Here is a 15046-nt window from a genome sequence, read left to right on the forward strand (position 1 = left end):
GATGTCAGGCAGTGGGGGATGGTGCCCCTTGGGCATGGGCACCCCTGGCAGTGCCACTCTGTGCCCCCTGGCACTGCCCAAGGGGAAAAGTGCCAATCCCCCAGGGGGCACCTTGGTACTGCCTATCGGGCATGGGTCAGTGCCAAGGGGGGCAGGGCCGATTGGGGGCAGTGCCTGATGGGGGCAGAGCCTGGGAGCGATTGGTGACGGTGGGGTGGTCCTGCTGTCACTCTGCCTAAGGATCAGTTGGAGAAGGAGGGAGGCCAGCGATCAGGGCGGACTGGGGAGGGGGGGGGGGTTAACTCAATGGGGGGTGGATCAGGACGGCGGGGGCTGGTTACTTTCGGGGAAGGGGGATTAGAAGGGGGAGGAGCTGGAGATTGTGGCAGGCCAGGAGTGGGGGACATTGGGGCTGGGCCTGGGAATGGATGGGGGCTTGGGGGGGTAGGGAGCTGGCGTTGCGGGGTTTGCGAGTCTGGCCAGTGATCGAGCTAGCCAGCCAATGAGGGTGTAGTGCGGGGTTACTGCACATGCGCGGATCTCGGCATTGATGGATTGGCGCATGCACAGTGGCCTGATCAGCTGGTAGCCTTTGCAGTGCACAGAGTGTGGGAGATTCTTCTCTGAACTCCCACTGAAAAAAACAGCGTGAATTACTCTAGTTTTTTTTTGGGAGAATTCCACCCCTAATCTCTCGATTTCAAACCTGAATCCTTCCATTGCCAAGATCTGACCTCAGTGAAGCCAGAAATTGTTGTTTGATATCTTTTGAAGCATAGTATGCGGATTCAGAATTTTAATGAGCTTTACCTGTAAGTACTTACACCGAAGTCTGGTTCAAATAAATCAGCAATCAGTACTGGAGCTTGTCACTTATATTTGGATTCTTGCTGACGTTCTTAGAAAAGAAAATGAATCCAAATGTTTTATACGATTAAGCTTTCTGCACGTGTGCCTGGAAATAAATGGGTCACTGAAGCCTTGAAGTTATTATCACCAACAGAATGGTCACTGTTAGAATTTCAGGTGCTTATCTGATTCAAACTGGTTTAACTTGGAAAATGTACAGTTCAGATTTGGGGTACTCATAAAATTGCGGGATTAATAATCCAGAAAATGTGAGTTCCAATCCCATGATGAAATCTAGGATTAGAAATAATGTGTTCGGCCACACAAGCCCTGTCTGTCATTCGATTAGATCATTGCTGATCTGTAACTTAATGCCTTCTACACACCTATAATCTATATTCTACTACTGCAGCTGCTATGCCCTAACAAAAAAAAACAGGGTGTTGGTGATCATGGATTTGCATTGGATTGGAACATGATTGTTTACTGCTGTGGTTTGCTGTTGCCTTCTGCAGTATGGTTGACCAGGAAACTTTCCAGTTCTTATCATTTGCCATCAGGCATATTGGAATGATTGACAGGCTGTTGATCGACCATATTTTACGTCGACGAGGTCTCGACTGACTTTTAGTTCGGGGGCTGTTTGTCTCTCTACAGCTAATAGTCTCTCAGCACAAAGAAAATATTTTGACTTTCTTATTTTACTTACTTTCCCAGGCTAAATTTCATCTGCCATAGTTTTGGCTGCTCACTTAGTCTGCCTCTGTCCCTTTACAATTGCTGCTTCCATTCACACATGTCTCCTTAGTGTCATCTGTAAACTTAAATATGCAAGTTATTGGACGGAATTTTCCCATCCTGCCCATGGCAGATTTCGTGGCGAGTGGGAATGGGGAATTTAGCGGCAGGCAAACAGTCAGAAATCTGATGATGGGTTAAGGATGGGTTGGTTAAACCGCTGCCTTGTGGCATGTATACCATTGCATTCATTTAAATCTCATGAATGCATGCCAGGATCTCCTCGTGCCTTCCAATCTTGTGTCACACCAATGGAAAATCACCGTCTGCCTCAAACCCGTTTGAAAATGTGTGATGTGCATGCGTTGGACCTCGACTCATTCATGACTTTGAGGTGAGTGCAACATATATAGCTTACCTGCCATTGTGCTGTACCACTCTTGTGATTAATGCCACACTGCTGGGTTTGTAGGGTTGTTCTCCTCCTGCTCTTTGCCAACGTTGTCCACAAGAACACCTCTGGGGAGGGAATGCCCTGCAAAGGCTGCAAGAGGGCAAATATTACAGAAGATAGAGGCGCAAGGAGGTGCAGGAATATGAGGAATAATGAGTAATAATGGAAGGCAGAGGGCAGAGCCTCTGTGGCCCCTGCTGATACTCATCGTCCCTGTGGGTGTCCGAGGGCGTGGCCCTAACTCCTGCAGGAGATGGCGCACTTGGATGGAGGTCAAAGTGCCTCGTCCCCATGTTGCCTATTTCTTGATGATGCCCATGAGGTTGTGTGGCCGTGCAATGCAGGGTTGAGCACAAATCTAACAAGACCTGCTCGAGGTACTCGCATGTCGGAGCTACAATATCAGACAGAATGCGGTGGGATTTCTCCATTGTGTGCTCTACTCAGATGAGTGACTGTCGAAGCTCTGCCCGATGTTCCACTGTCTCCCTTTGTATCTCCACCAGTGAGCTGGCTGCTGATTCCAGAGGCTCATCATCAGACTCAGACTGAATGGGTGCCTAGTCTCCAGCAGCCCTCTGAGTGTCGAAGACCTAGGCTGTCTTTGCCTCTGACTGCTGTGGGACGTGTCAGCGAGGAGTTCTCCAGCCGCTCATTTATGAGAAACGATTGTAATAAGACGGGCTTCTTGTAGAGAATACCTTTGTTAGATTGAGGGATGGGCAATACATGCTGTCGCCGTCAGTAATGCCCATATACCGCAAATTAATTTAAAGAAGGCGCATTCCTGTGTTAAAATAAATATATCACAGTTAGATACTTCAATTTTGTGGAGGTAATATTTTTGCCCCCTGCTTGTTGGTCTGTTTGTCTGTAAACAAAATATCTCAAAAGAAATGGATAGATTTCAGTGAAACATGGTACATAGGGTGTGTCCCAAAAAAGAACTGATTAGTTTTTGGTGAGAATGCAGATCCAGATCCAGATTCAGATCCTGGAATTTTTAAAGGATCTGTTAACACTGGGAGATAGGGCAAATTGACATTTTTCTTCGAATATTGTTTTATTTAAAATGTTGCTGGTTGCTTTAAAATGTTGTGAATTGTCTCAGTTGTTCTCGGGGAAATTATCACAGCTGTTAACATATGAGCAGAATGTTCAGAGCAGATTGTTGAATGTGGATTTGCCTGAAACCTCCTCAATTAGATGGAGGCTCTTAATAACATTGAGTTACACAGCAAGGCAGAAGGATGCACTGTCCACACTTGTCATTTTTCCTTTCATCTTATCAAAGTAAAGGATGCCAGTGCAGTTGGAATGGAAAGTTTCTGTATTCGCAAAGTACCCTAAGACTACATGCAAGATAAAGTCTCTTGCATAGATTCAACAACATGCCACAACTCGAACAGAAGTCACCATTCCATCCATGAAGATTTTCTTTTTCAACTTTGGCCATTCTTATAAAGATAAAGGTGGCACAGTGGTTAGCACTGCTGTCTCTCAGTGCCAGGGACCGGGGTTCCAATCCGGCCTTGAGTGACTGTTTGTGTGAGTTTGCATGTTCTCCCTGTGTCTGCGTGGGTTTCCTCCAGATGCTCCGGCTTCCTCCCACAGTCCAAAGTTGTGCAGGTTAGGTGGATTGACCATGCTAAATTTCCCCTTAATGTCTCAAGATGTGTAGGTTAGAGGGAATGAGTGGGGTAAATGCGTCAGGTTACGGGAATAGGGCAGGGGGTGGACCTGAGTAAGATGCTCTGTCGGAGAGTCGGTGTAGACTCAATGGGCCAAATGGCCGCCTTCTGCACTGTAGGGATTCTATGATTCGATTAACAAATAACATGGTCCTTCATGTGGTTGCATAGCTGATATTTCGGGACTGTACATACCTTAGGGCTGTATACTGAACTTATGCTATAAAACAAGACCATCTCATTTGCATGACATTGCAACATTCCTGCTGTCAAGTGCATGACATCCTAGTACGCACTATAGACTCATAAGCCGGGATTTTACCTGCCCACCCGCCATGGGAATCGGAGCAGGTGAGGGGCAGAGCATGGGAAGGGCCGTTGACCTTGGGCGGGATTTTACGGTTTTGGGATGAGTTAGGCCATAAAATCCCACCTGTAGTAAATTATTGAGAATTAGCCGCTTCTAAAGGATTGCTGGTCAACCTTAAAGCTACCCTGTTACATAGGAGAGGAAGTGGTTGGAACAAGTCAATGAAACAGAATGGGTCTATTGCAGTGTGCAACGTTATAGATCCTGCAGAGCTATATGGTCCTTGGAATTGTGAAGATCAGTACAACAAAATCGAAGGAAATGACTCACAGCCAATGCTGTCTGATCTGTGCACCATTTGTGAGAGTGGGTAAGGAATAAATGTGCTGCTCTCTGAAACCCTGCCATGGTAAGTATGCTCACACTTTGCTTAAATTTGAAATCTTGCATTACAGTATATTGATTCAGTTCATCACTGGAAGGTTGGTGGAACATCACAGAGGAAATGTGCGCAACACTTTGGCAACTTTTCATGTAGTTTATAAGAACGCAGGTGCACATGTTTAGCAAAAGACACTGCCATGCCAATGAGTCTGCGGTGAATCATACAATGTGGAATGCAACAAACAAGCATGTTGCCTACGTATTCACAGACTGACAAAATAGAAGTTGGTCATCTGAGTGACCATCGAATACTCCTCATTTGAACAGACTGCACATAATGGCTATTATTGGGGTGTCAACAATGGGTCAGTGATGGCATTTTCACCTCTGAGTTAGAAGATTGTGGGTTCAAATCTCACTGTGGAAACTTGGTACACCTATTGCCAGAAATTATGGAGTGCCAGGCTGATGTCATCTTTCAAAGGTCCAGTCTGCTGTCTTGGGGGGGATGTAAAAGATTTCATGGCACACCTTTGCCTATTTCTTGTTAGATTACTGCTGTTAAACTCAGAATAGATTGTTAGTATAGTATTATAATCTCAAGGGAGTTTGGTTAGACTGTTTAAAATGCTTATTAAAATCCATCTTCCGTGAGATCTTGGAAGAACTCATGACGTCTATCCAGTGAATAACTGGATTATATAAACTAAGGAAGTCTCTGTTTTAGCCTGATTCTGTGCTGTTAATTCCTCTCAGCAAAAGTGGAAGGAGGAATTGGTCTGAATGCCAAAAAGCAAAATTAGCCTAGGATTCTTCTCCTGAATGCTATCCAGCAATCTGTGCTTGAAGTGTATATACATGAATGATAGATGAGAACAAGATAGACTCTGCTTTGACACTGTTAAGTAGCCTGTTCTCATTCATTGTTAAGGATTACTCAAATAATGTGCAATTGGATGAAGTAAATTTGCGTAACCAATATCCATCAAAGAGTTAATAATTTTGGGAGGGGGAAGGGGAGAAAAAGGGACTGACTCAGTTTTAGGATTATAGTAATTTTGATAATCTTTCTGTCAGTTTCAAGGCTGGTAGGAACCTGAGGGAAGAAAATATGGTAATTTCTTTGGAATACTGGGCAGGATTTTATGGCCTCGCTCATCCCAAAACCATAAAATCCTGCCCGAGGTCAATGGACCTTGGCATGCTCTGCCCCTCGCCCATTCTGATTCCCGTGGCGGGCGGGCAGGTAAAATTCTGGCCAGTACTGAGTCTGATTACTTTTTGTATTAAAATAAAAAATTCTGTAACTCGATTGCTGCCTATAAATTGTCAATTGCCAATACCTCCTCTGCTATATAAAATCAAATTAGTGCAGTTGCTGGAATCTGAAACCAAAAGAGAAAATGCTGGAAAATCTCAGCAGGTCTGGCAGCATCTGTAAAGAGAGAAAAGAGCTGCTGTTTTGAGTCCAGATGACCCTTTGCCAAAGCTTTGACAAAGGGTCATCTGAACTCGAAACATCAGCTCTTTTTTCTCCTTACAGATGCTGCCAGACCTGCTGAGATTTTTCAGCATTTGCGCTTTTGACCTCATCAGCTATATTTGCCATCTCACAAATACAAGCTATTTTGTTATGTCTACATTGAAATTTAATTATCAAAACGTTCCAGTGTCTTTATCAAAACATTGTACATCAGAATTTTAGGAATATTTTGTGCAGAATTTCCAAGCTGCAAAGGAGACTAACATTCTGTTCCTAATACTAACCTAATAGTTGAGGTTTCTCAGCTCCAGAGAAAAAGGCATTAGTAAAACCATGTGTTTCACTACAATGACTGGAAAAACTTCTGCATATGTTGAGGTAGGAAAATTTTCAAACTACTTAGGGATGAAAGGTGCAGGCAGAAATATAAAACTTTATTAAACTGAGATAGTGGTAGCAGCTGGCAGAGTTGGGGTGTTGATGGGAATAGGAGCACTGTAAAGTACAAATTTCATTGTCTCTGAACATAACTCTTACCAATCAACAATAAAGTTGCGATTTGTCACCGGAAAATTTGCTGAAAGATCACAAATTAGATCAAAATAACATAGAAGAATTGCACATCAAACTTCTCATACAAATTCTCATCTGACAGACCATATGTGACTGAGCTCCGGGGTGTCTGTGGGGCGGTATCCCAAAGATGTGCCTGGGAATCCCTCCTCCCCAGAAGTACCCAGATAAGGATTTCAGTTTGAAGTTTGAACTTCCCAGGCAATTGCCATGCTATCCTTACATGGGTAAATCTGGAGAGTAGAGCGGTTCCCCAAAGCATCTTTGGGGTAACCCCCCACCCAGTATGATGCCCTGAGCTCACAAATTACAGGGTGGGGGTGGGGGGGGGGGGTGGCAAGACCTTGCAGACCCACTGCAATACACTGTTCTCGCACCCTCTGAGTCAGAGGGTCAGACAAGAAAGTTACATTTCCAGATAATTAAATAGAAATGGAGTTCAATCCAACTCTGATTGTCAATCCACAGAAGATACAGGTCAATGTCTGTTCAGCATTGCCGCAAAGTCTTGCTGCAACTGATATCCTAAGCGCTGGACCCACGAAAGACTTGACAAAGTTGCAGTTGTCTTGCTGAAGGTTCAGGCTAAAAAGTAAAAGTCTGTGAACAAAAGAAGCTTACATGGAAGGATGGGTGCTTAGGAAATAAACTATTCCAAAATGATCCGACCTATGTGGCTCTTCAAAAGCACTGTTCTAGCTCTAGTAAAACGAAGTTCCAATTCTAGCAGCACATTCATTTTTAAAAGAAGGATGATGCTGTTTCTGGACAAAGCACTTTACAGCTAATGAAGCATCATAGAACTGCAGTTCTCCTTCCCTTCTCTATGAACGGTATGCTTTGTCTGTACAGTGTGCAAGAAACAATACTTTTCACTGTATACTATTACATGTGACAATAATAAATCAAATCAAAATCATTTAGACCAGTGGTGGGAAACTGTGGCCCGGGGGCCACATGGACCCATCTGGGTTCTGAGTGTGGCCCAACAGTCATTTTGTTGATCATTGCCCATGCGCAGGTTTGCCATATTCCACTGATTTCCATCCACAAAGTTTTTTTCCTACATTTATGACTGAAGTGATACGCACGTACTGCAGTGAAGTGAAATGCATACCTGATTGCACATAGCATTGACTGTGAAGGCCATGCACTCCCTCTGCATCCAAAGTAAATATTTCTTTTGCTTTTACCATTTGAAATTGATAGTTCTATTAAAATGGAAATGATTAAACATTTTCTGTAATTCGTTATGAAATATTTGGCATGTATTAAATGTATTTAATCTTCTTTTTGGGGTCATGGTCAGTGAACATGCCCAATTTCAGTCTTGTGGCCCACTGCTATGAAGGAGGGCCACTCATGCGGCTCAATCACTAGCCTGGGTTGCCCATCACTGATTTAGACATTGCCAGTTAGCTTGTCCTTCTCTACAGCTCTGTGATGTGCATGTTTGGTCGGATTTAACATATACCAATTCTGATTGATGAAGTCCAGGTATCAATGTTTCAGAACTCACTTAACTAACCTGAACTCTAACATGTGTCCCCCTTTTGATTTTTAGATTTGCTATTTTACATTAATTTTTCCAATGTTAATTTTTATTGTGTGTTTTATAAATAATTTCAATCCACCTCCCAATATTGATGTAGTGACAACACTACTTTTGTCAATTCTTTAAGCATAGCTTGTGAATTCAAATGTCCTTGACCACCTGTTGCACTGGAATCAAATGTTTAACCAATTAATATATTTTACCGAATGAAATCTGAACTCTTTCAGATTTCTTGGAAATGGCTTAAGTTTTTCCATGCATGGGGATTTATTTAGAAGCCTGGTAAGATATGAAAATTTGGCAGCAGTTCTGCATGCAGCAAGATCTAACAACTGCAATAAAATAAATACCCAATTAATATATTTTACTTATGATAATGCAGCGAGGAATGTTATACAGGAAACTGATGGAGCCCCTTGCTTTTCTTGGAGTAACATTATGGGTTACTTAATAGCCACCACAACCATCTGAAAATACACAGATAGGGTTGTGGTTTAATGTTTCATGAAGGAAGGCATCTCCAACAATGAAACATTACCTCAAAACTGCTCTCAGCTGTCAACCTAGATTATAACTCAGGTCACAGAATTTCTCACAAATCCATAAATTCTGACTCAGTTTTGAGAGTCAGCCAGTTAAAGACTAAAGATTATATTTGATAAGTCAACTAAAGGATAATCATAGAATCATAGAAACCCGACAGTGCAGAATGAGGCCATTTGGCCCATCGAGTCTGCACCGACCACAATCCCACCCAGGCCCTACCCCCATATCCCTACATATTTACCCGCTAATCCCTCTAACCTACGCATCTCAGGACACTAAGTGGCAATTTTAGCATGGCCAATCAACCTAACCCGCACATCTTTGGACTGTGGGAGGAAACCGGAGCACCCGGAGGAAACCCACGTAGACACGAGGAGAATGTGCAAACTCCACACAGACAGTGACCCAAGCCGGGAATCGACCCAGGTCAATACCCTGGCCTTCCATTGTTCCACTTATTCGTCCACCTCTGGAACATTTGCTCAGCCCGCAAGCATGACCCCAAACTCCTGTTGCTTGCCATTTCAACCCAGCATCTTGATCTCATGCCCACATGTCTGTCCTTGGCCTGCAGCAATGCTCCAATGAAAGCCAACGCAAACTGGAGGAGCAGCAACTCATCTTCCAATTAGGCACTTTACAGCCCTCAGGATTGAACCTTGAGTTTAACAACTTTACACAGTAACCTTTCTTCTCCATCTTAACCTTTTTCTATATATCCCAACGCAAAAGCCCTCCCTCCTCTTCCCCCACCGAACTATTTGTCAGTTGTTATTAAGTTTTACTACATCTTTGTTGCAATATCTCCCAGCTGCCACTAATCACTAACCTACTACTCTGTTCCAGCTGTTCCACCTTCTCCTATACCCAAAACATTTCTCCCTCTCTTCAGCTCTGATGAAGATTCGCATTGACCCCAAATGTTAACTCTGTGTTCTCTCCCTACAGATGCTCCCAGATCTGCTGAGTTTTTCCCACATTCTCTGTTCTTATTACCTTTTAAATGAGTTGAGCATTTCCGCCTCAACCACCAGTTCAGAAAGTGAATTCCAGATATCCCGAGGTTTTCTTTATGTCCCCTCCAATCCTTCTACCAATCATACATAGAAACACACAAAGAAAATAGAAGTAGCAGTAGCCATTTGGCCCTTTGAGCCTGCCCTGCCATTCACTATGATCATGGCTGATCATCAAATTCAATATCCTGATCCCACATTGTCCCCCATCCCTTTAGCCCCAAGAGCTATATCTAATTCCTTCTTGAATCACACAATGTTTTGCCTCAGCTACTTTCTGCGGTAGTGAATTCCACAGATTCACCTCTCTGGGTGAAGAAATTTCTCCTCACCTCAGTCCTAAAAGGTTTACCCTTATCCTCACACTAGCTCTGCACTTCCTCACATCAGGAATATTCTTTCTGAATCTACCCTGTCTAATCCTGTTAGAATTTTATAAGTTTTTATGAGATCCCCTCTCACTCTTCTAAATTCCAATGAATATAATCCTAACCGACTTAGTCTTTCCTGGTATAACAGACCTGCCATCCCAGGACCAGCTGGCATTCGCAGACATCCTTAACCTCTCTTTATACCAATCTGAGGTCCCTATCTGCTTCAAGAAGTCGACCATCATCCCTGTACCAAAGAAAAGCCAGGCAGCGTGCCTTAATGACTATCGCCAGGTGGCTTTGACATCCATCATTATGAAGTGCTTCGAAAGGTTAGTCATGGAACGAATCAATTCCATCTTACCAAACTGCCTGGCTCCACTACAGTTCGCCTATCGCCGCAACAGGTCCACAGCAGAGGCCATCTCCCTGGCCCTACACTCAACCCTGGAACATCTGGATTGACAAAGACACCTATGTCAGACTCCTATTTATTAACTACAGAATAGCTTTCAACACCATTATTCCGACAAAATCATCTCCAAACTCCCTGGCCAGGGGCTCAGCTCCTCCCTCTGCGACTGGATCCCTGACTTCCTAACCCACAGAGCACAATCAGTAAGGATAGACAACAACACCTCCTCCACGATCATCCTCAACACCAGTGTCCCACAAGGCTGTTTCCTTGTACACCTTATACAACTCATACACCTATGACCGTTGCGAAAACCCCTTGAACTCAATTATCAAGTTTGCTGACGACACCGCTGTAATGGGTTGGATCTCAAACAATGATGAGACAGAGTACAGGAAAGAGATAGAGAATCTGGTGAACTGGTTTGATGACAATAATCTCCCTCAATGTCAACAAAATGAATGAGATAGTCATCAACTTTCAGAAAGTGTAGTGTAAGACTTGTCCCTATCTACATCAACGGAGATGATGTGGAAATGGTCGAGAGCTTCAAGTTTTTAGATGTCCAGATCACCAACAACCTGTCCTGGTCCCCCCATGCTGACACTATAGTTAAGAAAGCCCACCAACAATTCTACTTTCACAGAAGACTAAGGAAATTTGGCATTTCCGCTAGGACTCTCACCAACTTTTACAGATGCACCATAGAAAGCATTCTTTCTGGTTGTAGCACAGCTTGGTATATCTCCTGCTATGTCCAAGACTGCAAGAAACTACAAAGGGTCGTGAACGATGCCCAGTCCATCATGCAAACCAGCCTCCCATCCATTGACTCTGTCTACACCTCCCATTGCCTCGAAAAAGCAGCCAGCATAATCAAGGACTCCTCGCACCCTGGACATCCCTGCTGCCATCAGACTTTTGAATGAACCTACCTCGTATGAAGTTGACCTTTCTCTACACCCTAGCTATGACTGTAACACTATATTCTGCACCCTCTCCTTTCCTTCTCTATGAATGGTATACTTTGTTTCTATAGTGCAAGAAACAATACTTTTCACATGGGATAATAATAAATCAAATTAAATCAAATCAAAAGGAATCAGCCTGGTAAACCTTTGCTGCACTCAAAGAACAAAGAAAATTACAGCACAGGAACAGGCCCTTCGGCCCTCCAAGCCTCCATCGACCATGCTGCTCGACTTAACTAAAACCCCCTCAACCTCCATCGCTCCAGTGAGAACAAACCAAGTTTCTCCAACCTCTCCTCATAGCTAATGCCCTCCATACCAGGCAACATCCTGGTAAATCTTTTCTATACCCTCTCCAAAGCCTCCACGTCCTTCTGATAATGTGGCGACCAGAATTGAACACTATATTCCAAGTGCGGCCTAACTAAGGTTCTATAAAGCTGTAACATGACTTGCCAATTTTTAAACTCGGTACACCGGTCGATGAAGGCAAGCATGCCGTATGCCTTCTTGACTACCTTCTCCACCTGCATTGCCACTTTCAGTGACCTGTGTACCTGTACATCCAGACCCCTTTGCCTGTCAATACTGTAAAGGGTTCTGCCATTTACTGTATGTTTCCTATCTGTATTAGACCTTCCAAAATGCATTACCTCACATTTGTCTGGATTAAACTCCATCTGCCATCTGTCCGCCCGAGTCTCCAACTGATCTATATCCTGCTGTATCCTCTGATGGTCCTCATCGCTATCTGCAAATCCACCAACCTTTGTGTCGTCCACAAACTTACTAATCAATCCAGTTACATTTTCCTCCAAATCATTTATATATATATTACTAACAGCAAAGGTCCCAGCACTGATCCCTGAGGAACACCACTTGTGACAGCCCTCCATTCAGAAACACACCCTTCCACTGCTACCCTCTGTCTTCTTTGACCGAGTAAGGAGTCTAACAACACCAGTTTAATGTCCAACAGGTTTATTTGGTAGCAAACGCCACTAGCTTTCGGAGCGCTGCTCCTGCGTCAATTCTTTGACCGAACCAGTTTTGTATCCACCTTGCCAGCTCACCTCTGATCCCATGCGACTTCACCTTCTGCACCAGTCTGCCATGAGGGACCTTGTCAAAGGCCTTACTGAAGTCCATGTAGACAACATTCACTGCCCTACCCTCATCAATAGCACCCTCTATAGCAAGAACATCCTTCCTTAGAAAAGGACACCAAAACTGCACACAATACTCCAGGTGTGGCTTCAACAATACCCTGTTCAATTGCAATAAAATATCTCTATTCCTGTACTCAAATCCTCTTACTATGGAGGCCAACATACTATTTATCTTCTTTACTGCCTGTGGACTTACTTTGAGTGACTGATGGACAAGGATACCAAGGTCTCGTTGAGTATCCACCTCTCTCAATTTACACCCATTCAAATAATAATCTGCTTCCCTATTTTTGCTATCGAAGTGGATATCCTCACGTTTATCCACATTATACTGCATCTGCCATGCATATGCCCACTTACTCAGCCTGTCTATATCGTGTTGAAGCATTTCTATATCCTCCTCACAGCTCACCCTCCCACCCAACTTTGAATCATCTGCATTTAGTTCCCTTGTCCAAATCATTAATATATAGTGTGAATAGCTGGGGTCCTAGCACGGTTCCCCATCAGTCACTCACCTTACATCTATACCCCCTTGTAATTGACCCTGTTAATATCCAAAACTTTGTCAGACAAAAGTTCATTGGTTCCATTGTATGTTTTTGTTGTTGTAGGTTTAGCCCCATGTGCATGTATTTCAAGAACTAGGGTTCATTTTAATGGAAAGATTTTACCTTCTTGGCACAAATAAAAAATCAGCCTATGCCAGAAGCCCATAGATTGGTTTAATGCTTTTGAAACCTTGTACACATGGCCAATGGAGAATGGCTACTGCTCAAGAAGCTAAATTGTCACCTAATTTCCTGATTTTAGCATGTGGTTTGCAAAATTGTACTGTGCTGGTTGGATTATTCACTTCCCACTAGAACTGGAAAGTTAGATGATGTAACTCAACAGTGCTTTACAATTAAATGCTTAATTATGTGACAGAATCAATTGATGACTGAGCTTTGTGATTTTTGGAATGCCTTGCTTCCTCTTTTATCAACTTAAAGGCTCAAAATTAATTTGCGTCCATATTGCTTAGTCTGAAGTTAAATTGGATGTCAAAAAGTTTCATGTTGATGTTGGAATGTTGAAAATTAGCTCATAGTTCAGGATCAGTCAACATATATAGTGCAATAAAATTGAAAGAATGCTGCAAAATAGTTGGCATGTGCAGAAAGGTTACTTTAAGATTAGTATTGGATGCTAAAATCCCTTAAAAAAATAATTGGATTGGAACGCTAGCGACTTCTTGAAAATGACTCCAATATGACAGATAACTTGCAGGCATTTCCTTGTAAAATGGCCAGAATCATGATCCCCAGTTGGTCAGTGGCTAATGGCTTCATATGGTTTGCATTGTGTTCAATGATCTCAGGCAGGAAGGAGTGGAAGCTCTTTGGCTAGTCAGAGGATCCCTGGACTAAATTCTGAAAGAGAAAACCTGACCAATATCCCTAACTTTGGTTGCTGTTGAGTGACTTCCTACTATATCCACACATTTATGAGTGTTGGGCAACAACAAACTATGCAAGAAACCTGGAAAAAAAAGCACCAGTAGAACATATGGTGTGCATAAACTCAGATTTTTTTCTGGTTAAATTCCTTTCTAAACAAAATGGGAGAATCTGCTTTACCTCTGTGACTAGAACAGGAATGCACATGTTTAAAACATTCCTGAGTATGCAATTTTGTTTGCAATTTGTTAATTACAGATCACTCCATATATCAGTAGGGTACTTGGAGCAGATATGTTTTATCTCATAATTCTCATGAGGATAAATAAAGCAACAGTCAAGATCTGGTTAATACTTTGCAACTTTGAAGGAACCAGTATGTATTTGGAAAGGAGCAGAGAGTGAATGGGATTGCAAAATTCTAAATAAGGAGTGAGCATCGATCAGTGAATTACAGACGTGTTAACCTGATAGATGTAATAAAATATTCTGGAATATTCGTATAATATATTTATTCGTAGAGGACAAGAAAGTGCTTGAATTGCTTTATCATTCATTATTAAGGTCAGTTATAACCTTATTATAAATTTCTACTCTTTTGAGCTTTAACATTTTCTATGTTCTTTTTTAGGTGAAACATATTTCAGAAGACCCCCCCTGCAAATGTCCAAATAAGTTTTCTGTGGAACGTCTCTCCCAAGGACGATATCGTGTTGGAGAAAAGATCTTATTCATTCGGGTAAAAGATTTTGAAAGAATTTTGTAGGAAAAGGCACATTTACTGTAATACCATGTGTGTCTTTGTGAGATAGAGGCAGATGGTGTGAAGGGTGGCACAGTGGTTAGCACTGCTGTCTCACAGTGCCAGGGACCCGGGTTCAATTCCTGGCTCAGGTCACTGTCTGTGTGGAGTCTGCATATTCTCCCCATGTCTGCGTGGGTTTCCCCTGGGTGTTCCGGTTTCCTCCCAGTCTTAAAGACTTGCTGGCCAGGTACATTTACCCGAACAGGTGCCGGAGTGTGGCGACTAGGGGAATTTCACAGTAACTTCATTGCAGTGTATTGTAAGCTTTACTTGT

General features: G+C 42.9%; 1 protein-coding gene across 1 annotated transcript in view; it reads left to right on the top strand.

Moving 5' to 3' along the window:
• Positions 1-15046, top strand: part of gas2a (growth arrest-specific 2a) — a 129270-nt gene that overhangs the window by 58902 nt on the left and 55322 nt on the right. The window contains exon 6 of the mRNA XM_078221013.1: positions 14599-14706. Coding sequence (XP_078077139.1) covers positions 14599-14706 — 108 coding nt within the window. The remainder of the gene's footprint in view (positions 1-14598; positions 14707-15046) is intronic.

This window comes from Mustelus asterias, chromosome 9 (assembly GCF_964213995.1).
Source record: "Mustelus asterias chromosome 9, sMusAst1.hap1.1, whole genome shotgun sequence".
In the NCBI taxonomy this organism is placed as follows: Eukaryota; Metazoa; Chordata; class Chondrichthyes; order Carcharhiniformes; family Triakidae; genus Mustelus; species Mustelus asterias.